The 25,226-nt window shown below is 42.7% G+C and overlaps 1 protein-coding gene across 1 annotated transcript in view; it reads right to left on the reverse strand.

The window, feature by feature from the left end:
* suclg2 (succinate-CoA ligase GDP-forming subunit beta) overlaps positions 1 to 24,837 on the reverse strand; it is a 67,731-nt gene extending 42,894 nt beyond the window's left edge. Inside the window, exons 1-2 of the mRNA XM_060068232.1 lie at positions 24,698 to 24,837; positions 10,500 to 10,641 (exon numbers count right to left, since the gene is read on the reverse strand). Coding sequence (XP_059924215.1) covers positions 10,500 to 10,641; positions 24,698 to 24,781 — 226 coding nt within the window. The 5' untranslated portion in view covers positions 24,782 to 24,837. The remainder of the gene's footprint in view (positions 1 to 10,499; positions 10,642 to 24,697) is intronic.
* Between the last annotated feature and the right edge of the window lie 389 nt (positions 24,838 to 25,226).

Consider the following 25,226-nt stretch of genomic DNA (forward strand, 5'->3'; position numbering starts at 1 on the left):
TGCATTTTTCCAAGGGCCTTACTCCTGTTCCACGCAGCCTCGGGGACGCTGGAGACTCCACAGGTCTGCTCTGTAATTGAGCCTGAGAGGCTGTGCAATAAGGAGGATGCTGAGCATCAAGAGACAGAGAGACAGCGAGACAGGCTGTGCTCCAATCTTCAGAGACGAAGATGTGAATACTGTTGGCAAATAGAGAGAGAAACGGAGGGAGAGGGAGGGAGGGGAGACAGGGCCGTGGCTTTCCCAGTATGCATGCTTGCTGTAATTAAAGTAATGTGGCGGCTAAAAGGAGCAGACTAATCAAAGTCTTTGGGAGGGTGCCGAAACAAACACACAAAGAAAGTATTAGCAGTGGAACGAGTCAACAAATAACCAGGGGGATACTGAATAGGACTTTCAAGCACCTAATTATTATGCTTTTAATTGAAAATACCATTGACTTTAATGAATGGTAAAAGGATGCAAAGCATCTGAACATTTAATTGTCTAAAAATACATATTTTGTGTTGCAAGATTAAATCTGTTCTGAGGGATTCCAATCCGTATTCTGAATATAAAAGGACAATACCATTTTTTTCATTGCAAAATATCAAAAAGGCCTTAATACAAGGAGTATTTTAATCAAAAAAAGACTGAAAGAATAAAGTTCTGTAGTCATTTGGAATAATTATGTGGTCTTTTGGTTGGCAAAAAGCAACAATTCTATATTCAATCCATTATCTATAGGAAACAAAGTTTAGCCTGGATGCAGGTTAAAGGTTATTTGGACAGAAGATCTCAAATGAAAGTATTTTTATGATTGAATAATATTTATACCTCAAACCATAAACTCAAGCTGTAATGTCCATCCGGTAGGTAAATAAAAAATAAAAAGAGTCATTTGTCAGCTGAAATGAATATCCAAAAACGTATTGCACTTAAAATGACAGGACACTTGTTTAACAACCTTCCTCACATCGCCAAGAAATGTACCATTAATAAGCCCACCATAAACTTTTAACATTTTATACTCCAGAACTTAGTAAAGGTCAAAGAAAGAATAAAATAAAAATTCAAGCAGCGATACAACATGATGAATAAAATATGGATAGGCATTTTACTTCCCGCACATCAGATAATGGCTACAGGGCATGTTGTCGAGTCAGGAAAGGTTGTTAAATCTACAGCCTCCATGAGTTCCTCATGCCATAGGGATATATCTATATATAAGGCTAAATGCAGTTCTTTAAAAACTATACTAGAAAAGAAGCAACAAGTTGACTGAACAGACATCTTGACATTTCTGATCCCTTGGCCCAACTTGTCTAACAATCTCCCTCTTAAGGCTACCTTCTCACCTCAAACGTACCTGCTTAAACCCCCTTCTTCACTTTCTCTATAATGATGGCAGCGCTATGGCATAAAGTATCCGTGTCCTAAAGCCGTGCCAGCGACCTCGGTGCATGACACCTCCGCCGGTCATAGTCCGTTTAATGGCCGAATCCAAGCTCACGGAAGTATAGCGCCCACCTGGGGTCAAACGTACCAGGCACTTTTAATGACACCCTAGGATAGACCCAAGAGTGGACTGGTTGACTTGTCTCGGGAGTGGCCATTTATTTATTTATTTTCAATTCCAGTTCCGCTGTTCAAACATGATGATTATAAATGTTATCAATACCATTTGGAAATTAATAATGGATTGAATTTATATAGCGCTTTTCTAGACACTCAAAGACGCTTTTTACAGGGAAGGGGGAACCTCAGTAACCACCACCAGTGCGTAGCACCCACTTCTACACACTCAATTCATCTCTGCATTCAACCCATCCAATGCAACGCAGGGTAGCGCCAGGGAATCAATTCAAGATGTTGTGCTCCTACCTTGGTTATAGGACATGCAGGAGTGCTTACTGGCATGTTTTGTGGTGTGGGGGGGGGGGGGCACCCAGAGGATACTCACTTGAATAAAGGGAGAACGTACAAACTCAACACAAATACCTCCCCCCGCCTCCGGGGTTTGAACCAAGAACCTTCTTGCTGTGAGGCAGCAGAGGCAACCACTGTGCCACCACACAAGACATTACTTCCAAATGGTTGGGTTCTTGTTGGAGACACCACGATAGCTCCAAGGCACCATTTTAGAGAAATATAATGAAATTGTGCCTCCCTTTCCCTTAAGTGTTTCCATTTAAACTATATAATATGCAACAAACCAAACCCTACTCCATTGTGAAGGCCATCAGCATGCGTTGGTGGTTGATAATGTTAACCAATGGGCAAGGCTGTTCCAAGGTGATTGTTTCATTCGCCAGTAATAAAGTTTTGAATTCTTGCACGTATGCACTTGAACAGCCTGCGTTTATGCAAAGTGAGGTCATAACAAATAATAGGCTACATGTGCATTTCTTCTGGCATATTAGTATCATCGTAATATGACGGGAAGGATGGGTAAGGAATAATTCCATGTCCTACCCAAACCACATGAATAGGTTAGGGTGCGTAATGAGGAGGTGGAAACACTAAGCCGCTTATAGAAATGAGCTCTCTGAAAGACAGGCCTCTACCCTCCAAAGCCTATTTACAGCCGTTAAGAAAATTTCAGATGCAGAGGCTTTTCAAGTGAGGAAAGAACTTGAGTGAGCTAATGCATACAATGACTTAAAGGCCCCGCAAAAAAGAGGCCTATTAATTTGCCTGATTGTTTTAAGTGTGCACCTGACTGCATGTTGATTAAGGATCAAATGGTTTTCACTTATTCACGGGCATGCAGGCGCGTACCTACGTCTGTCTTGACGCGACCGCAAGCGCATATAAATCTTGGGATATTAAAAAGGCAAATATGCCATTGTGCATGCGCGCCTTCCTGCCCATGTTAACGACCTTGCACTTCCAACGAGGCCCTCCATGCATCCCCCCCACCTCCACACTTTTGGACAGCGTGGTGGCACCTTGGCAGTTCGGAACGTCAAGATGAAAAACAAACAAAACAAACGTAAAAGCCCTGCATGCTCACATTAGCTCAGTTAGCACCTTCAGAGGTACCAGGGCTGTCAGCGGGAGCCCCGCTAGGCCAGGGGGGTGGCGGGGGTGGTAGGTGGACTTTTCCCCCAAACCAGCCCCTGCCAACTGAGTGCCCTCAGTTTTTCCCCTTCACAGTCTGATCAAAGTGGTTCCCATTGTGCTCCCGTGGCACTGTTTGCTAAAGAGATGGGTCTGGAGAAAGGAAAGAGGGTGTGGATCATAATGGGAATATTTCATATTCCTGTTTTGTGTTTATTATACTAACCCCGTGATAAACATTGAAAGGCAGATGTATCTTTTTGTGAGCGATGCAACACACTACAAAAAGAAAGTGGACTCGAAAATTGGAAGCCTAATATAGGGATAGTTAAAAGGAAATGAACCAAAAAGGTCAGACTTGATAGCCAATCAGCGATGAGCTTGACCTGACGTCACTGGCAGAGAGACAGAGGACAGGCGCTCTGCAGGTCCGCAGCGCTCCGCAGCTGATATGGAGCGCCTGTAGTTGGTGTCCTGATGGAAGATCCTGGCCCCGACCCGGGCTAGCAGGTCATCGAAGATGGCCCCAGTCAACCGAAAATATCGCTGGAACCGGCCGTCATCCAGGCGGAGTTCCTGGAGGAGGTGGTGAAACTCAACCAGCAAACTCCCACAACAAATACAGCGCAGCGATGGTGGTGATCTCAGCCATGTTTGTGGAGCAAAAGAAAGGTAGGAAAATAAGTTTTGGGTGGGCTCATCTAGCTGCGTAGGTGCGTTGAACCATTTTTGTGACACACAATGATCAAGCGGCAGGTTAGGCGCGTGTGGCCATACGACCCTCCATAGAGTTCCTAATCCATCATTTGTATTTTATCGTCTTCCTCAGACGCTTTGGTAGGAGGACCCGTCACACTACGTAAACCTGTAGCCTATCAGCAGTGAGAAGGGCTGCAGTGGCTCAACCGACCTTGAAGATGGGTAGGACAGACTGCTGTAACCGTCTTTGTGTGACAAACCACTTAAAACGTATTTATAAATTAAAAACGAAAACTTCTGTATGATCAAGGAAAAATTCAACCAAACAGATTAAATTCCATTTAAAAGAAAAAAAAAAAGCGTTTTCAGGAGAAAAGTCAATGTATACAGTCTTCAAAATTAGGATGCAAAGTCCATCGTAAAATATGTCTCTTTCGCTTAAATTGTATCATTACTGCGCACAGAAAGTCCATTGAATTGAAGGAGAGAGGACCATATATGACCATTCCGAAAAAAAATAAAATGGAATGAATGCGGTAAGAAAGTGAAGAGGCATAAAGCAATAGGGAGAAAAAAATGAATTGTATTCCTTCTTACAAATTTACTGCTCAATGGAGCATGGAATAGCCCTAATAAAACATGCAATTTAGGGCCAACATTATCCAAATAATGGCTCCATCACAAAGCAAGAGTTCGCGTATTGCATTCTGCTGAAACAGTGGGTGCCAAAAGCATGAATAATTGTAATGTGCCGCCCTGCCATATTGATACTCATCCGGCGCCAGGAATCCAAAATTACATTTTGATTTGTGGGGTCCCAAAGCATTGTGCCTCTTGCACAAAGCACTGCCTTGACAAAATAAATAAGAAAACACCCTACTGTGGTTTGATATTGAGAAAGAACAAAATAAATAAAAGCTAATTACCAATAATTTGCAGAACATTTGCCCATTTCGTTGGTTCAAGAACTTTCTTTATGCACCCTACTTTAAAAACACAAAACATTCATAATGCTGTTTTTCGTGTATACATGCATGACAGCATTGCATCTAAGGTTTTTCCAACCCTTTGGACTAGCGGGTTGCAGCTGTGTGCTTTACATAGGTCTGTGGACGTTTAACATGCACACGGACACACAAAATGGCACTCAGGGAATTGGCATTGGGGGAATAACTATAATATCTGCTGGCGTAGGCATGCAAACAAAGACTAATGAAACAAGGGATGATGTTATAGTTGAGCCAGTGGCTCTTCTTTCAACGAACCTCAGCCATCCAATCAGCATTGGGGAGATTAAGTAAACACATCAGCCATGCTAAACATGTCGATTAACGATCAGATCATTTGAAGACGAAGCCTTTGGGTGTGGCTGGGAAAATGGAAATATCTGAGAACAAAGAGCTTTCCCCCCCACTCAAGTTCAACACTCAGATGGAAGGTCAGACCTGCCTACTAAACAAAAGTTGTGGTGGAGTAATTTGACAATTTTCTTTCTCTATCCGGATATCATGATTGTTCAAAGTTGATAAATGAGTTCCAAATTAAGACTCGTCAGTCTTAACGGAAAGATTCAGAGAACAAAAGGAAATCAAAAACAAAGGATTCCCGGTACAAAAGTTACATGTAGTTTTAAAGCCAGATAGCATCTGCAACAGAACCATGAACCGTGGCCCTTTTATGACCATAGCGTTCCAACCTGAAATAGCCCGCCGGCTTCCCACCAGCAAGTACAAACACAGCACAGCCCAACAATTACCGGATTAAAAGGCTCTGATGCCTAGCAAGTACCTACAGAACCGACTGTTCTCCCACAAACGTGGCACTCATCAACTCACAACATGCTGCGTTGCGTGTCGTTCTGAGCCAAACGCCTGAATCAACACGACAACATGCGTGGACACCCAGTGAGCCACGCAGAAGACCCACCGCATCATACATGTATGAGGAAGTCCTTTGTGCTGTGCGTGGTGGTGCCTGCAGTCGTGTTGAGCAGTGCTTCCAGGACAGATGGTACCGGCTAGGTGGCGTATGTGGCAGCGAGAGAAGCATATGGTTCCCTCTAGATGATTTTGCACACCAGTGCCATGCCAAGTCAGAAGTGTAAACGCTTCTATTTTTTCCCCCCTATTGCCAGAGAAAACGGTGATGCTGAATCACTGGCGACATAGTGTGATTTTGACCATGGTACAACAGCGGCATCAACATAATGTTGCTCAGCTTCGGGAGATAATTACAACAACATTACTTGCAACTGCGACAAGAGGAGAAAAAAAAAAATAATAATGTTCAGAGTTCGACATCTGTGAAATAAGAGCTGCGAAAAAGGTCAACTCCTAACTTGTAATATCAGAAAGCATCCAGAAAGAAAATGTAAATGGCTACTGATGAACAGGGAATCTTTCAGGAAGATAATGAAAGGCTAATCACAATCAAATAACACCGCTCACGACATCAGGTGACATTTAAGGAATAAGTGGAGTGTGCCGAAATTCACAACCCACCAAAATGAAGATGGATGTTTCTCGATTAGTTCGTAGTCACTGCAGTGAGAGGGAACATTTTCCCAGCCGCTGACCCACAGCACTGTATTGATGTTTTTTTTTATGTTTGATCAAAATCATGCAGAATTTTTAAGTTGTAAGCAAACTAACGAAAGCGATATATTTACCCAGACAAGAAAAGGTCAAGCACTATATAAAAAGGCATGTCTGGCTCAAATAGCGAATACTAATAAGTAACCATATAAAGAATAACACTTATTTCTAGGAATTGTCTGAAGCCCTGACAGACGGAAGACATTGATGATAAACAATGTATTGTAAGACACTTCTAGAGACACACACACACACACACACCTGTTTCATCAAAGACTTGGTTAATGTCAGGGCATCGTCATATTATGCGGTGAGCGGGCATATCAAACCAACCATCTTTCTAATAAGCTCACAAGAGATTTGATAGTGGTGTTTAAAAAAAACGCTCTGTTTACACTGAATATTCATAACCCGCTGAAATGATTTCTACCTCTGTTAATTGTGATTCTGGCAGTCAGCCTTTGCTGAATAAGTAGCATCGGGGCTAAGAGACACCGGTAGACTGTGGGGGGGAGGGGGGGGTGAAAGAGCAATACGGATTATGAGTATACATGGAAATTAGAAACAAGAGCTAGAGACAGATAAGAACAAACTTTGAGGTGATGTGAAACGCCTGGGTCCTGAAAGCCTCCCAACATCGCACAAAGATAAATAGAGATGTATTCCTAGCTTATCCATGTCCCTTTTTGGTTTGTGTTGACGCCAAGCGAGAAGACCAAGCCTCAGATGACAAAATAACCAGCAAACTTCTTCCCCCTTTTCCTTCCATGCACAGACAAATTGCCTCAGTCAGAATAACACATTCTATTTCTGACAGGGCTAGTCGGCTCATCCCCACCGCCACAACCACCACCACCTCAGCATCACAAAACGTGGGCAGAACATAAAAGAAAAAAAGAATGAATTGAACTGAAAGCGAAGCAAAAAAAAAAAAAGACATTGTCGTTTTCGGTGGCGAGCAGGTAATATATTTTACAAATTTGGAAAATAATCAAATAAATAAATAAAAAGACGTTACACCCATTCATCAAACAATTGTCAACATGTGGTGGCGATAAGGATCTGATGCAACACGCTCGCCATCTCCGTCTCGTCAATCACCGGCGAGCAGACAGCCGACACAAAGCGAGGAGGGGAGAGGCAAAATATGGTTTTGATTTGGAATTCACACTGAGAATCCATCAAGATTTGCGTAACAGATGCATCTGTCAAGCGGATGGCGACACACAAAGTAGAGCATATAATCACACTCTCATTGGCGGTGGCTCGGCACAGGTGTGCGCATGTGCGTCCCGACGCGCACGTCTGCACAGCAGTGCACATCTGCTTCAAGGGGAAACAAACCTATAGTCATCACCGGGTTATTTCCTTCCTCTTCTTGCAGATATATCTGTACACCTCGAGTTAGCCGATAGGTGTACATTTAAAAAAAGAACAGGTCTAAAGAGAACTCAGTCTTGCAAAGACTTATGCGGCATGTCATTATTAATAAGGATTCTATATATTATTAAGGGGCTTCATCTGAAAAAAGGTGCAGATTCTCCTCTGCCGTACAAAAAAAAAAAGATACACATAGCTATCAAGATCCATATGCATGACTCATGAAATATTCAAATGAGGACCATTGAATCAAGGTGCCGTGAGGCAACGAGTCGGCACGGAAGTGCGCACATCGCCTACGTTTTGCTTGAGAAATGCTTAAATTAATTGCAAGACAGAACATTTCTGCTCTCATCTCTCTGCCAGTGCTACGGCACCCTTTTGTACCCCGCAAGCTGCGAGTATTGAGGCGAAAAAAATAAATGAAGATTCCTTCGCCACTACAACCACTTCTATCGAGTGGCCCAACGCACACACTCGTCCCAGTCAGACTAACCTGGTGAGAGGACACAGATATAATATACAAGCATATTTAGATCTAGTAGAGCCCATGATTGAGACTGTTCACTTTAGCAAGAGGTGCCCTCCTTCAAATCCATGAATGCACTTGCATGCGTTAGCACAAGAAAAAAATGCCTGGGTTCATGAAAAGCCCAAGTGGGTCATTAGCTCGGAGAGACAGCAGGGGCACAGTGTCGCTCACTGTGTCCTTCCATCGGGGAGCAGAGAGAAACAAACAGGCTTATCAGATCCTGCCCCCGCTTAGCTCACTCAGTGTGGGCCCAGTGAAATCGACTGCACTTTCCATGAGCCATTAGCATGCTATGAGGAACCCATCTGCTCCCAATGCCTACTCCTAACTAGCACTCGTCAGCCGTGGCTCAGGCCAGCGATGATCCATATCAGAACCCTGTGGTAAAAACATAAATGATACTTTCCAGATTTTTCCCAGAGACATGACATTTGAAAGAGAAAGGAGATATTTTTAGTCACCTCTGGCATCAGAATAATCAAGACCAAGCTGACTTTGGGGAGGGTGGAGAAACAAATGAGAGAAAGTTTGTGTATTGTTTATACTGCTGTTCGATGCAAAGCAGCAAGTTCAGCACTCACTCACGTGATGTGAGTAGTTTGAAGAATTACGACGGCATAACAGTTCCGCACATAAATCAATTGGACAGCTCACACAACCACCCACACATACACACCCACACACCTGACCAGTGTGAAGCACCCCCACATCACCCGGACGGGGTGTATGCACGGACGGATGAACCGAGTGGCTGAATTTAAGGGGGAAAACCTCTCCATCATCCTGAGCTCACCAAAAATACAAATACAAACATCTCACAGCAGGTGACCTGGCAAAACCAAGCCGGATCACATTGGTGTTACCAGATGTTTATTTGTTTTATCTCACTCTTTTCTCTCCACCACTCTTACCAGTATGAACTGTGTATTAAACCTGAGAGCGGTTGTTACACTCACAGTTCCGCTGTGTTAATGCACCTTGTGCTTTTTGGCCGTAAAAGAGCTCGCGGTTTTCGGTATCACTGCCTCGCCTGCAAAGGTCTTTCTTAGAGGAGAGGAATATAAATGTGATCAATGAAACCGACTTTTTGTGCGGTTGAGGTTAGCATGCCTTAATTTAGTGTAACAGAGAATTAAAGAGGAATGATGTTAAATGCAGGACAAAATATTTACGCGTCAGTGACGGACAATAAGACGGCGTGTCTTCTGCACGAATGTTTTTGAGTCACGTTCAGCTTCTGCAATCAGCAAATGTTAAGTCGATTGGCCGATCATGCTTTTAGGACGGATATCAGCCAATAATGACCGTTGGCCAATGGATCCGTGCATCAGTAGAGTATAGGCACATTGGGGAAGCCTGTGTGTACATGCTTGCTGTCAAAGATACTGGCTGAAACCCATCGTGTGTGAGAGCAGATAAGCAGATGATTACAGACCCAGAGGCACTGGCCAGGGATTCTCTTTCTCCCTCTCTCTTCCCCCCCCATGTTTGCTTGTGGACTTTATCTTAGCCCACGGAGTGACCAGGGATCTCCGCATTGCCATGGATTCATGTGCTTTACACACTGAAACCAGGCCAGTGTGTGTTTATGTTTGGGCCCTTCTATATTTATAGCCACCAAATATAATTCAAGAAGGAGGTTTAAATCAGTCAACATTGGTGGTGATTGCACAAAATGTGTTCCCATTAATGTTAATATATGGCTTGAAGATGTCAGCTTAACGTGTGGAAGTGCGTGAAGGCGGGGGTTACTAATCAAATTATAAAATCAGACACTGAACACAACATTAAATGTGTGAGAAACAACATGCAAGGGTGTGAAATAAATGAGTGTGATTGGAAAAGGATAAATTAACACTGGCCACTGAGCACAAGAAACACTGGACTGTTTGCACCCAAAGGCATTGAGACACGATTAAACTGAATTTCAAGTGGGATTAGCCACAGCCATGTGCACGTTATATATCCAGCAGTTCCAGTTCATTTATTTTGCCAAAAGTAACATGACATAGAAAAATGGAAAAACAGTCAAGGAAAGGACAATAACAACACAAGTATGTGATCGTAATCAAAGTTTACAAAGTGATTTAACTGAAGGGATGGATTTGAAGCCTCTAAAATAATCTGCAGGCGATCTTGTTCCAAGCCCCATCGAGAGAGGACGCCCTTGTGACCACATAAGTACAACGCACAACCACGTTACAAGTGTGTGTGCGTGCGTGTGTGCGTGCGTGCGTGTCCTCTCCACCCACTCAGTCTCTTGGCTGCCTCCAGAGCCTCGGAGGCCGTGCCGGCCACGTAGAAGCGTTGGACGGCCACGCCGCTCTGCTCCATCAGCTTCTTGCTCTGGTACTCCTGCAGGTTCAGCCATCGCCTGGAGCTCAGCCGGGAACCCTGGGAGACGAAGGAGAAGAGGAAGAATGAGGAGGAGGAGGAGGAGGGAAGGACGGGCGGAAGAGGATAGGGGTTAGGGAGCCGGCAAGTCACATTTGTGACTTGTACGTAGGCACGTAGGTCAGGAGCAGATTGCTGTGGCACTGAACCTCCCAATAACTCTGGGGAACATGCGCTTGGCAGAGACAAGGGGGGGGGAAATGGGGGAGCAGGGGTTGGAAAAAGTCTCATCCTCTTCAAGAGGAGAACTTTCTTCACATAATTCCAACACGATGTCAAACACCTGCTCAACCCCCACCCCTTAAGAAACACCCATCGCTTTTGCTATTCTTTTCCCCGGCTTCCTCCGCTCACAGGATGCGGCGCAGCTTCTGGAGCTGCTTGTGCCGTCAGCAGACACGAGCCCAGTCAACTCCAGCTGTTACCGCTATTAAAAAGGCATTGGCTTTTCATATAACGCAGCAGAGTCACACAGGCCCTATTGAGCAGGGATCCTCAGGAGTGCAGTCACACATCACCGTGACTGCAGGTGCGTGCAGTCACGTCACCTGGGCCGCGATCGTGCGCCGTGCCACGCCCGTTGCACACGGCACGAGACAAGCGTGGCCTTTATTCACCGGGAAAAGGGTGTTGTTGAAGAGGAGAGGATTGAGCAGCAGAAGAAGTTAAGTTGCAAAGGGGTGAATAACATGTTTTGAGTATCGTGCTCGTGGCTATAAACGGTATAATAAAAGCACTAGGCTCTTGGCGTCATGGAATCTGTTGACCTCGGCCAACAAGAGGACACCAGAGTTATAGTGGGTGGTGCACCGCCGCCATGAAGCAGTTACTCTGAGCGTTTTAAAAAGGACGTCAGAGGGGAAAAGGGGGGCTTGCTTACATGGCTAGCGGTCTGCAGTCTCTCAACGCCATCTGGATACTTTGCCATGCTGCAAGCCAATAAACATGCTCTGGTCCTAAAGCAGAATTTTATAAACATTTTAATATTTCAACTGTTGTCATAGTCACAAGGGCAGACCTAGAGAATCGTTTTCCGAGTCACGTGGCAAGCCAAAAGACTAAAACTAAAAGAAGGGCTGAAGCTGAAGGGATAGCAGAGTGAGCACAGAGTCGGTGCATGGTTGTGCGTTTCCAAGATAGCACAGTACTGTTGCTGGGGCTCGTGTTTATACAACAATAGGGCTACATTAAAAAAAGTAATTATAAATGTTAACAAAATGATTTGAACAAAAAACTGCATTCACCATATCAATATGGCTAGCATTGATGTTTAATTCACAGATTTTATAAACGCAAAGCCTTTTTTTATTTTAGAAGCGGGAATATTTGATGGCACATGAGCAATTTCACTCCCTTGTTTCGGATGTTAGTCTCATCCATCCCAACGCAGTATCAACGCATGAATAATGTAAGAATTCGTCTTCAAAAGCAAACCAAGACCAAGGAACTGATCAGACAAGTTACAACTCTGCGAAGGCCTTTAATAAAAACTGAACAAAGTGAAAATTCTAAGATAAACGTGAGCTGTGGCTGCATTTGCATTCGTCAAGTGTGTGTTTTTTGTGCCAGCTGCCATCTGACTCAGTGGTGCGAATAGCTTGGCAAGGCCGCTCTTTTGAAGTCATTTCCCTCTCCATCATTCATGAGGTGGAAAAACAATGGAAGAAAATGGAGATGGGCGCACACTTATTCACCACTACTGCTGCTGATATTCAACAAATATTGAGCGAGGGGATTCTAAAATTCTTCTTACAAGACTTGACAAATGGCTTTGTAAAAATGGGACAAGTAAGAATCGTGATAATATGATAGCGAGACAAAAGTAGATAAAATGTTTTTACTCGCAGCACAGCATTGCAGGTGGACAATCTGGGCAACAAAATGGAGCCCGTTTGTGCTGCAGCAGGATTGCATTGTTCTCCCTCCTGTTCAGAACAAGCCTTCACTAGGAACCTGGCAGGAGAAATATAGAGAAACAAAATGGTCCTTATTCGACTCTTCACTACCATAACTGCACTAACGATGGCCATGCTCTGGTCATTATTCATACAGTTCGGGTGTGCGGGTTCGCGTGTGTCATTATGTATCCTGTTACATTTGGTTGCATGAACAAGGTACATGACATCATCCTACTGCATCAGTCGAGCAGTGTTCGACGCTGAGCAGAAGCATTGTGGTGCAGACTTCGCAAAGAGGAGAGAGGCGTTTAAATGATAATGCCTGTATCTGATCAACATCCACTCCGCCCTGAAAGCCGTCTGGTGTCCTACTTTGAACGCCGTTACGCGTGTGAACATAAGCTCAAACAAACATTCGCAATTGACCTCGCTTCAGAGCCTGGCGCTGTTGGCTTTTAAGGAAAAACAAAAAGCAACGGATATAAAAAGCATAACCTACCTCAACCATTCTCACACATTGCGAGGTGTTCCTTTTGTGAAAACAAATGGCAGTGTGACAGTGTCTCAGCAGAGGTGTGTGGGTGTGTGCATCCTTGTTCAGCTCTTCCACACAGAGCTGTGCTCGTCCCCTCGCCTGCTCCTTCATGTCCACTTTGCCTTAGCTGAACAACCATCAACGGCAGCATGGAGGAATGCATGCACGTTGCCTTTCAGTAGTGTATACAAAAAACACATCTTCTGCCCGTCTATCCCAACTCCCCACGATATCAATTGAATGCGTTTGAAAATGAGCAGGACAGGCATGGGTTTTCCTCCTCTGCTCAGAGTACCTGGACTGCTTTGTCAAATAGCTGGAATCGGCTTGACCAATATGTATTATTGATTTCAAAGATTATCTAAAGGAAAAGCTTGTCGTCATTGCTGTCTGCATTTGTATAACCGGACTGCTTCCCATTCTGTGCATGTTGTTGTTGCTGCTTTTGCCATTCCGTTGTGTGCCAACCTCTTGGCCAGGGCCGAGGTCGCCATAACTTTATGGCAAAAGTTTTATTTTTAACCAGCATGCAGCTGAGTCCCCAACAGGGTCCCTTGATGCTAATATCTCGTCGAATCACGTGCTTTGATGGCCAATCCCGTGTCATGTAGGGGACTATAAAGAGCGGTGCTAGCCTAAATAAGTAATCATCACGTCTATACAGCATGGTGAACTCAAGAGAAAAAAATATTTTCTTGTGGAAAAAGTGACAGAAGACACAGACTATCACATTTTCTAAAGTTAAGTGGACCGCCAATTACACCTTTGTTCTACCCACAAGCTCTCCGTCTTCAATATGTTCCAACTATATTTACTCATCACAGGCTCCCCAGTCACAATCCATTTTTCTCTATCCACATGAATCCACACATTATCCGGCTATAGAGATTTATATTCATAAATCCAAAGTGGCAATTGGAATACATTTCTCACCTGCTGACCCCGGTCAGCCATGGGTTCAAAGAAGAAGCGACGGTAACAAGGAGCTTAAAGACCATGCGGATGCTTCCTTAAATAGGAACAGGGGCTGCTGAGGGAGGGAGTCAAGCTCGGCCTGCGGGGTCCCTCCAGGCAGCCACAGACACCTTGGGCTGAACAACACTGGAGTAGGAGGCACCCAGGGCACTTTTACACAGCTTTGCACCACCATCCATAGACTAATGATGTTCTGCAGAGGAGGTCTTATGGGGCTTCAAAAACAATGCTTCTGCCGATAACTGCCACTCTCCTAGCCGTAATTGTACCGTTTCAGCCTATACTTTTTGAATATTTTTTTTTTATTTGTTTTGTTATGTTGGAATGGCTTACTTCTTGTCGGTATGCAGCCAATTTTCTTCCATTTAAAAAAGTAATAAAAAACTTACAACTTGCCGTTAAACATTTCAAAAGGAGCAGTTGTGCAAGCTTATATAGGGGATCACAGTCTGATCCGCATGTGGCAAACCCAACATCGTCTTGGTTTGCCCAGAAAATGGAACAAAAATAATATCACAACACAAAATGAAGCCATTTGTTTGCACACTCAGCTGACACCGTAAACAGGCTTAATGGAAGCCAACTCAAAGCTACTGCTGTCGCGTGAAAACACTCCACTGCCTAGCGAGTATAAAGTGTAACCTGAGGAATGCCCTGCTAATGGTTGCTCTCACACGCCCATCGTCGCTCTGGGTTGTTTCAGGCACAGAGGACCGGCCATGCGGTGGCGGGGTCCTCGACAGCAGCGGAACCAGGCAAGCGCTCGCTGTCTGCGCTCCGTGAGAGAGCTGTAAGTGGCGGATGCCAGCGAGTCTGCCAGGCAGCCGGGGTGGCGTTCCGGCAGCCAGACAGAGCTCCCCTCCCAGGAGATCATCTCTCTACAGTAATTATCTTCATCAGTGCTCTGGAGACTACCCTGCCCAGTGCAATCTAACTACTGCTCCAGTTAAGCCCTGCGCGCGCACGCGCAGGACACACACACGCGCAGGACACACACACGCGCAGGACACACACACGCGCAGGACACACACACACACACACACACACACACTTTCTCAAGAGCATTTCAAATTTGATGGGGGGGGAAATCCTTAAATGCAACCTTTTTCCACTACTAAAAGGAAGTTATGGGCAGGTGAGGACAGACCTCATATCCTGTAAACCGTAAAAGCCAAATCCACCTCAGTGGATTATCATGAACAACAAAAGGCAAGAAGTGAAGTCAGCTGCAATTATAGATGGATCATCTTAGAAGTCAGACATATGCATCATCAAGCATCAACTCTCATCATCCTGTGCTTTGCATATTTTGTTCTAGTTGATGGTTCTACTGTATATTCATTCATAAATTACAACATTTGCATCAGCAAATGAGACATTCAGGAATGTGAACAGCTTGATCTACAAACATTTTAAAGTGAAGAATGTAGCTAGGTCATTGAAGGGAAATACGACTGTGTATTTTGCAGTGTCTTTGGTTTGCCATTTTCTCATCCTGATTGCAATTGTACACTGTATATTTGTCCGGGATGCAGGCCACTGTGCAGATAAATTCCCCCTTGCCAATTATAATGAGGTTGTTTCAACCTAGCCTGGAGGTTCCGATACTGCAAGCAAAATTTGAATCATTCTCCAATATAGACAGAATTATGTGTCACTGCATGTAAACTCGATAGAAATTTAAATTACTTTCTTGTGGTTTGCCATAGAACCTCAGTGCCAAATATTTTTGACATTGTTTTCGTAACGTAAACATAAATAAATGCCATTGCAGTTCATTGTTATCAATCAATCTGCTCTCAATATAAATATTATCATCTCCCCGCCACAATTTTGAAGCAGTAATCAGTGTTGTAAACATTACCATATAATCAACAACACCCACCAGGACAGGCTGAAGGTTTATATGGCCTCAAGTCTTTGATAGTTAAGGACAAGTTTCAGATGCTATTGAATACTAAAGGATCCTTAGGGCTTGGAGTGTCATTGATGTGCTCTATTGTCTTGATTGTGAGCTAGTAACTCTGAAAGTCCTTTGATCGTCCTTTTCCAAGCATTCTACTTCTCCGTAGTATCGGGTTCTCTCGCTTAATCTGTCCAATAGCAAGGTCAATACTGACTCAAGCGATTGCAAAAGGACCTGAGGACCATCGGTGCATACCAAAGCCTGCCTGACCTACACATCAGTAAAGGAGAGTCATCAGCAGATATCGTCTTGGAAAATAAACAAAACATGGTCATTACCACATCATCAACAAGAAGGCATCAATATGATTATATATCATAAATTTTTAGAGGATTACAAAGCCCAACAGAGAAAAAGTACAACGGAAGGACACAAGCAATGGCATTGGCATAAAGATGATGAAACACAAGACAATAATACATAGCACAACAAAGTACATAGCCAATATGGCATACGACTCCACATTGGGAAAATGAGGTGGCCTACACCGCCAACAGCTTATAGAACGGCTGATTTGACGTGTAGGGATAACACCATGCCATAATGGGACTACGCGTGCATGAACTGACTTGCATATAAATGAATGTGTTCAGAAGTGACGTCCTGCCCTACGATGCCCTACATTTATATTGTAGGCAATGGCATATTATAAACTTTTGCACTGAAAAGACCAAACTTAAAATTAACGACCCTTACCAGAGAACAATGCATCAGATGGCGGGAACATTTGCTTAAAACAAAATGGCCTGGAAGGGTTTCGATATAAACAATGAAGCAGAAGGGTGCACTCGATTGTATGGAGCAGATTGCATTTCTATGTTGCGTAAAATCAAAAGCACTCCCTTCTCTTTGCTGGGCTCTACACCTTAGGCCTGGCAGCAAACAACACCTTGATATTATTTATTACAAGAACCACATGACTGGGATGATCTCCAGCATTTTGAGGTTCTTTGTTGACAGAAGGAAGGAGCCTGACATGATAAAATCAACATACCACCAAATTTAATATCTTGTCGCGATGAAGGAAATAGTGTTTATTCTAATATAATCATCTCAATAAAAATAAATATAATACAAACACAAAATTATAAATAACATTTATTTTAATTGATGAGGATAATTATATAGGTATAAACACAGCAACCGGCAGTTGTAGATAATATACCTAATACAATAGTTATAAGTTTGAAACCCTCAGCACACTGGTTAAAGCGGGTCGGGGCAGGTTCTCCCAGAGCTCTCCCAGTAAACCGTCCTTCTAACACAAAGGCACGCGGAGGGCAGACGGTGCTGTGGCAGCAGCTGCATCAGGTTGCCAAGTCCTCGTCACAGATGCAGTGATGGAGGGGACGCGGAACGCCAGTGCTCCCCAGGCGTCTCTCTGACCGGTCCATATGGTACCCAGCAAGGCAGCATTCCCCCATTGGGACCAGAGAAGCACAAAGAATTGTGCAGACTCATTTGGAAGCTGAACCCCACAATGTCACCCAAGGCGGGGGGGTCTTCTGAGGGAGTTTATGTTCAACCCTAGCGCTTTGCAAAGTTAAGCTATAAGGCTGACCAAAAAAACATAGCTTTTGCCGTTTGCCCTTTAGTTAACCCAGAGACGGAATCGATATACACCGGGTAATTTAAAGCAGTTGTCTTTTTCTACTATGAGAACGTGGAACAATGTCAAACAGTCACCAGAGGACGCGGTAGTAGTAGTGGCTGCAGGGGAAATTTATTAGGGTCGTAAGCCTTCACTAAGAGGGAAAAGGTTGCAAAGCAGGCAATCACCTTTAATCAGACCCATAAACGACAGCTAGTCGATGCCAAGATGCTCGTCAATGTATCGCTCAAACACAAGGAAGCGCTGATAACAAGGGTCCAAAGATTCACCCGTTTCTTTTGTAAAAGGGGAGCCAGACAGGCCATCACTAACAGAAGGAAAGTTACAACATTGCCTTTTTGGCAGTTGCCGGCATGAAGGTATTATCATCTCTATCCATAGCTGGCTTTATCAGCCTTATAACCAAGCCATGAAATGTATGTTATTCAAAGGGGGTTTATAGTCAGCCAATAGCAATGCTGCCAGCACACCAGTGGTGTATTGGCAGAGGGAGGAGCTGGAGAGCCTTCAGACTCTACTTCTGCTGTATGACCAAATCAATACACTACAGGTCATGTCAAGAAGAATCAATGTAATTTGCACAAAAAACAGTGGGTCATTATTTCATGAAGTGCTTAGGTACAGTATTTGACCATTTATGATTATAGAGAAGCCGACACCCATGTAATGAAAGGCTGTGTTGAAGATGTACAGGCCAGAATGCACAGGCTCCTATAGGGGTTAGCAATGTTAGCCGATTATTAGTAGAGTCATTCCATAAGCAAAACCAAAATCTCAATGAGTTGATTTCGATAAATTCTTTAAAGGATTATAGTAAATCTGAAAAAATATTGTTGGTTGTTTGAACAGAAATATTGATTATATTATACTGTGGGTTTATTATCATTTACTGCCACTCATTCTGGGTTATTTTTTGCTCTTGCTTTTTGACTCCAAACAAGACTCAATGGAGTGGTCACAACTCCAGGGCCAGTGGATAACGAATTGTCTCTGGCCTATATTAAACAGCTATAATCATGTGCTAGTGGGTCTAAAATCCTCATTACTAGTCAATAGCAAGAACCTTTTTCCTGTGAGATGACACTATACAATTAGTGACGACAAATGGCTCCAGAGTTAATTAACCAGAATGCTCCTTGAGGGGAATTATCAAATATTAAAGAAATTAGCTGAATCGCCAGTTCACCAATTGCAAGTAATTGATTTTTTCCTCTTTCAGGACCACAACTTACCATCTGCATGCGGCCCTAAAATGGGGATTTAAAGCCGTGTCACTTGCATGAGCAGAGCGTAGAGCATGAGGCACTCCTGCATCTAAGAGCCACTTTAAAAATCATTGCCATCTGATTGGAATTGGAAGGTTTTTCATCCAATTCGGTGGCAGTTTGCTACTTAGCGTGAACTCATAAAGAAAGTGTTGTTCATTTGGATGCGTGCGCTGTATCGTTAACTATGTTAGAGGTGACACATGGTGAAGGGAAGGCAAAGAGGCATAGTTAATGTGGCTGTTACGTAAAAAAAACAGGCCAGTATGAATCACAACCAAGCTAAGCCATGTAGAGGCATCACACGCTGTGAAGCAGAAATAGGCTAATTCCAATAACCATCAGGGCAGAATAAAAACCAGACTGATAGTCTTCTTTAATTAATGAACTAATTTAGTGTTGACAAGAGAACATCTCTCCTCTGTCCTTAGCCTCTGCATTGCCCAAATGGCTCTCAAAATGAAGAGAAACGATAATGATACGGTGCACGTCCCCCATTGCAAATTCTTACTGAACCATTTTTAAGTGATGGGTTAAAAGAGCATGACGACTATTTTGCCAGAGCATAGCATAGCGCTAGACTAACCGACTGCATTTGAAGTCAGCTCTACCTCGAAAGGCATCAAGATTAATTATACTTTCTGATGTAGCACTTTAGCAAAGTCCCAGAAGGTAAACATTGTGGCAAAGGTATAAAATAAAGTAAATCTCGTGTGAAAGTGAAATAAAAAACCATCAATCATTTACCAGATGAATTGACCAGATTTTCCAGTGACATTGAAGCTAAATGTATAAATGCTGCTATGACTTGCCAGTACAATTCAAAGTTATGCTGCTTAACTCATTTCAAGGAGGATGGGTGTAGGACACTCCAGCATGAAGCCTTTACTAGACAAGGTGAGAGAAACGGCATACCTGTCTCTAATAGCCTGGGCTCAAGTGAGGAGCAGTGGAGCATGGCTTCAGGATTTAGATTGGCAAGATTTGCATCCTTGGCAAGCCTAATCCACCCCCAGACTGCCGAGAGAGAGAAAACAGCAACTGTTGGGTCTCCACAGATAGGGGCTTTATTAATTAGCATACTTAATAAGACAGAGTCTTATTTGAAGGTGTCAGGGCAAAACGCGAGATAACGCCACGGAGCTGCAACAGAAGCAGCGGCATACTGCATACTCTGACAACATTCACATACACATGTCAGGCATTTTATATCTAATTATATGCAATTTAAAATAGGACCTATACTGGCCTATGATCCAACGTGTGCCGATTAGTTGAAGGTCAAATATTTTGCGAGTAAACGCTTATGATTATTTTGAATCAAGTCTTTTTTTATTGCATGCAGATTTTATACGGTATGCTGAAGTCCATAAAATGATGAAAATTATTTCCCCAATGCTTTGCTCTTCTCTTCCTAAGGATCATTGCTTATTTTGCGGTATGTTTATTCGTGTCGGAGGTCTCTTCCACCACCACTGTAAACTAGTATAACAACAACGGTATACATAATGCAAAGACATCAAAATGGAAGTCGTTACAAAAGAAGAAGAAGAAAAAAAGGCATCGACTATGGCATCTTTTCAAACTGGAACAATAAGAATATACCTACTGAAATAACATGATAATTTATTCGCTGTGCCGCAATTCAGCATGACTAGATTTTCTTCCTTATAAAGAGGAACAACAACAGTACAGGAGGCTGCTAGGAGGTTGTACACTCATTCCACTTTATAGACTTTGCCAAGTCTTGCTAATGACTGCAGCTCTTTTAAATTATTGAAAAAGTCTAAACACCCCTCACACGCTACAGAAACGGCCATTAACCTTAGTGAAACGATATTCAAATCCAGTTAGAGCTAACTCGGTCCCCAGTATCCCTTGCAGGGGTTGGGGATGTAAATGTGTTCACGGGGAGACAGATGGGGGAGCCGCCCGTCGTTTGAAGTTCCAGCTAAAGAACCCCCAACACCCTCCCACCCTGTCCTGTAAAATATTCAGTTAGTCTGACAGAGCCGCTGTTTGTCCTCCCCCCACTGTTCCCCCCTGCGTGACACGCTGGGCTGTGGCAGTGGCTGCCGGGCCACTACTGTGCACCTCACTTTTGCAGGCGAGTGAAAAAAATGTAAGAAAGTAGAAGTTTGCAAATGTTTACAAATTTAGCACGACGCAGTGACAGTGAAAAACAGCCCTGGGATTATCTCACTGAGCAGACAAGAGTGAAAGAGATTTGATTTATGAAGGAGAGTTGGGGGGGGGGGGGGGTTTTACCGTACGAAATAGCATGATGTTCCCCCCCATTGTTATTGATAAATCTGTGCAAATTGAATTCCCAGCAGAGTTGTGATGACGCCAGAGCCGATGTGAATCTTTTGTGGAGATACCTGCATGTCAATCAGCAAAGGGCTCTGATACTGTGCCACAGACCAGAGAGAATCCCCAATCATTACTCTTATCACCTGGGAAACAGACCCCCAAAAATAGAGAGCTATTGAGGGGAAAAAAGAGGGCAACAAGAAAGTCTTTAAACGCCTATGTTGTTTGTGTGTCTCAGAGAGAAAAATAACATGCAAAATTTGAAGTTGTGCATGAGTTTACCAACTGAAGACAGGTAGGGTGTGTGCGTGTGTGCGCGCGTGTTTGCGTGCGTGCATTGCATGCAACACTGAGTAAAACGATCAATTGTTGAGAGCGCTGGCAGACAGCCAGGTGGCTGCAGAATGTGCCGAGCCCCGCATGTTGATGAAGGGTGAACAGTAGTTCAGGAGACTACCGGAATAAATGGACTTCTGGCTGGAGAGCCAGTTCTACAACCAAGCTCATTTCTCTTACAAGTCATCGTTGAAGAGTAAAACGTCCAAGCTAATTTAACAAATCAATAAGGCAGAGATCAATTGGCCGATGGAAATACATTTGTATGGTGCGACCGCGGCAGTAAGGGGCCGTCACAATCTTTACTCGGCAAGAACGTTCCGTCAGGAAGATCGTGAACATGTGATCCAATATTCGAACAGTGTTCCTGAAGGATGCACTACAAATAAAAGCAATCAGTGCGTACATCACAGCCTCAGTCTGAGTAAAGAATAAAACCACAGCAAACATTAAAGTTTCTGCAAATCATTTGAACTGAGTCAACTTTTGACTCAGACAATCGGGAGTTAGATAATCAATAATGTAAAGGATGTCAGCCGTTCAATATTCTGAAATTTTCCTTCATAGCCCAAGGACATTCAAATAAGTTAAAATAAGAAATATTACCAGTATTACACATTTAATCATGGCTGGCCGGGCTCGGCGCTACAGGCTTGAAGCACTATACAACATGCTGTTGTACAGTGATTAACTCTGATGACAGTATAACTGACACATATGTAAAGACGCAAAGGCCTGCTAGGCATTAGCGCTGGGCCATCAACAACAGGCTTTTACACGGCTTCAAGCTAAATGGAATTGTCTGAAACGAAAGCAAGAACAAAACTAAATGGCAGTTGTTCTATGGATAATTTGTCAATTGAGAAATAAGATTCATGAATGCGTTCACAGCAGCCAAAAATACAATGCTGAAGCTGCACAGCTAATAAGTATGTATGTTTCATCCTGCTCCAAAAATACAATGTAATCTTATGTAGGTCCCACTTAAAACTGTGAGAAATTACTCAATGGACAATGTAGAATAATGCAGCCGAATATTATTTATAATCTTAGACAATAAAAAACATATATGCTATTTGACAATTTCTGCTTACATAGTCAACTAGCAAGTTATTGCACTTTAATCCAGATTATGTTGGCACAGAGTCAGCCATTGCTTTGCTCATCAATTGTTGGATTGGTTCCACAACACTTCCACGGAAAAATGACCATGGAAAATACCTTTATATTATTTATATCTATCTATCTATCTATCTATCTATCTATCTATCTATCTATCTATCTATCTATATCTTTACTTGAGATCCTGAAGAGATATGCTGTGGTTTTTCACCTCTCCAGCTCTTGGAGTATGGAGGCAAGTAGGCTAAAGATAGACCACCATTAGCAAAGAGTTTTGACAATGTGATCTAATGAAATGTAGAATCATACTGCAACTCTTAACTAAAGCAAATTAATGATGGATGACAAGAGGGGAAAAATGCAAACAAAAGTGAAGCAAAACAGCAGTTCCCTGTGAATCCCTATACGCACACATGACCCTGAACTATAGAGTTCAGTTCTAACGACCTACTAGCCTTTGTGTTTTCGATAGGTAACCTAATAATCAATGCTGCCGTGTTAACTATTGTGAATGATGGAGCTGATGTGTTTTTAGTTTGATGTTAGCCAGTTTGATGTTAGACATTTGCCTTGCTTCCTAGAAAGCCACTTTGCATCTTAAAACTCAATCCCTACTTGAAATCAATCTTAATTTGAGACACGCAAATATCAAACTCGAATCACTGCGATTACAAAATACATTTTGCATTAGGTCTAATTAATCGACTCTCACGTTGAATAGGTTAAGAGAGATAATGTGAACTTAATTGTTTTGAGTTTGTTTATTAGCTAATTGTACTGATGAGGGGTAGGCTATCGGGAGCAGGTTTAATAATTCTGTATATTAATAAAACACGCTCAATTTACAACACACACAGCTGCATCAGCAGGATGCCTTATATTTGTAGAATAATATTGTTTTAAAACAGAGCAAAGCACGCAGTGCAAATCATGGCAGTTCTGTTTGCCTCAGGTTACTTAAGTCTATTTTGAAAATAATTTAAATTATTGTCTGTCCAGAGAAGGCTATGTGCTTTGGACTTAAAGCCTACATCTATGTAAAATATTAACTAAACAAAGTCTTATGAAAAATAAAAGTCACCCCAAGGTCGAACACAGTGGCCGACCACTGCTCCAGTAGCTTGAGTTACTTGTAGCTACAGTTGTATCTTTGTCCTTTTCAGAAAACCGTTATTGTCTGAGATTTTCCCATGAGGAGGAATAAAAGTGGACCACAACAAAACTATTAGAGAAAAATACCCTGTATGGATCGATGAATGGACGCTTTGTATTCTAGAGAAAAAAAAAATTCTGATATGTTATCTATGGCATGAATAATATCTTCAGTACCAAAGTTACATAGTAAAAGGTTTAAATGAGACCTAACAAACTAACCCGAAGGCACAGGAGGTGATCAGGTAAAGAATATGGGAGAAACCAAAAGCCCACTTAGGCTTGTTTGCATTGTCAATACTCCACATAGTTTAGTTTAGCCATCTCCACCACTAGTACTAACAGCTCAGACAACATTGATTGCTTTAAAAAATGCAAGCGTTACTTCAACTATCCAGGAACATCATGGAGATAATAGATCAAATAAACGCTAGATCAACATTGGGATCAAAGTGCAATGCTTTGTCAACCTTTACACTATGGGCTTATCACCAACACCGTTATCTGTTGAGAGGGTAACGTTAGCGAGGTCAGGACTTACATGGCATGAATGGTTTTTCAGAGATAATGTTTGAAGCTAAAACATACAAATGTTGCAACATGAACAATAACAGGGACTAAAAAAACGAGACGTCTGATTATTAAATACAACTCATAGATCCTCAATACAACATCATTCTGTACAATACTACTACTAGCTCATTCGTGTTGCAATCACCTCTGCCAGCAAACTTGCACCATCAACTTTGATCTGTCAAACACTACCAGGTAGCTTGCCGACACGTTTTACTAACGTAAGGACAAGGACAACGAAAAGGAACAACAGGATACGCGACTGACGGGTATAGGACAAACTCGCAATATTGTAAATCATGTTAGTACCTTGAATTTGTCTAGGAAAAGATGTTTTGAGCTTGATAATTGCAGTCCTCTTAGGGCAGCCTGAGAAACCATGGAAGCCGCCATGTTGACACGAAGGACGGAAGTGAAAATGACGTCAGAGCCATGTGTTCGTAACCCGTGGCGCCTATACGTCTTTAACGCGTTGACGTTACTGAAAATTATCATATATGGATAAACTATCTGTCCGACCCGGATATTTCGTTGAACAATACATATACATAAAGTTAAAAAGAAAAAGTAAAAAAAAAACGTGTGAATGCTTTTTATATTTCTAAGGATCTCTGTGCTTGACAACGTCTAAGGTCATTTCATTTTGGATGTCATTATTATGCACAATATGTATTATTTTATATGAAATGAATATGAATATGATCTATTATATATATGTATTATTTTCAGTGGATGTGTGTGTGTGTGTGTGTGTGTGTGTGTGTGTGTGTGTGTGTGTGTGTGTGTGTGTGTGTGTGTGTGTGTGTGTGTTTATAATGTAATAATAATAATAACAATA

The sequence above is a fragment of the Gadus macrocephalus genome, chromosome 13 (genome assembly GCF_031168955.1).
Source record: "Gadus macrocephalus chromosome 13, ASM3116895v1".
In the NCBI taxonomy this organism is placed as follows: domain Eukaryota; kingdom Metazoa; phylum Chordata; class Actinopteri; order Gadiformes; family Gadidae; genus Gadus; species Gadus macrocephalus.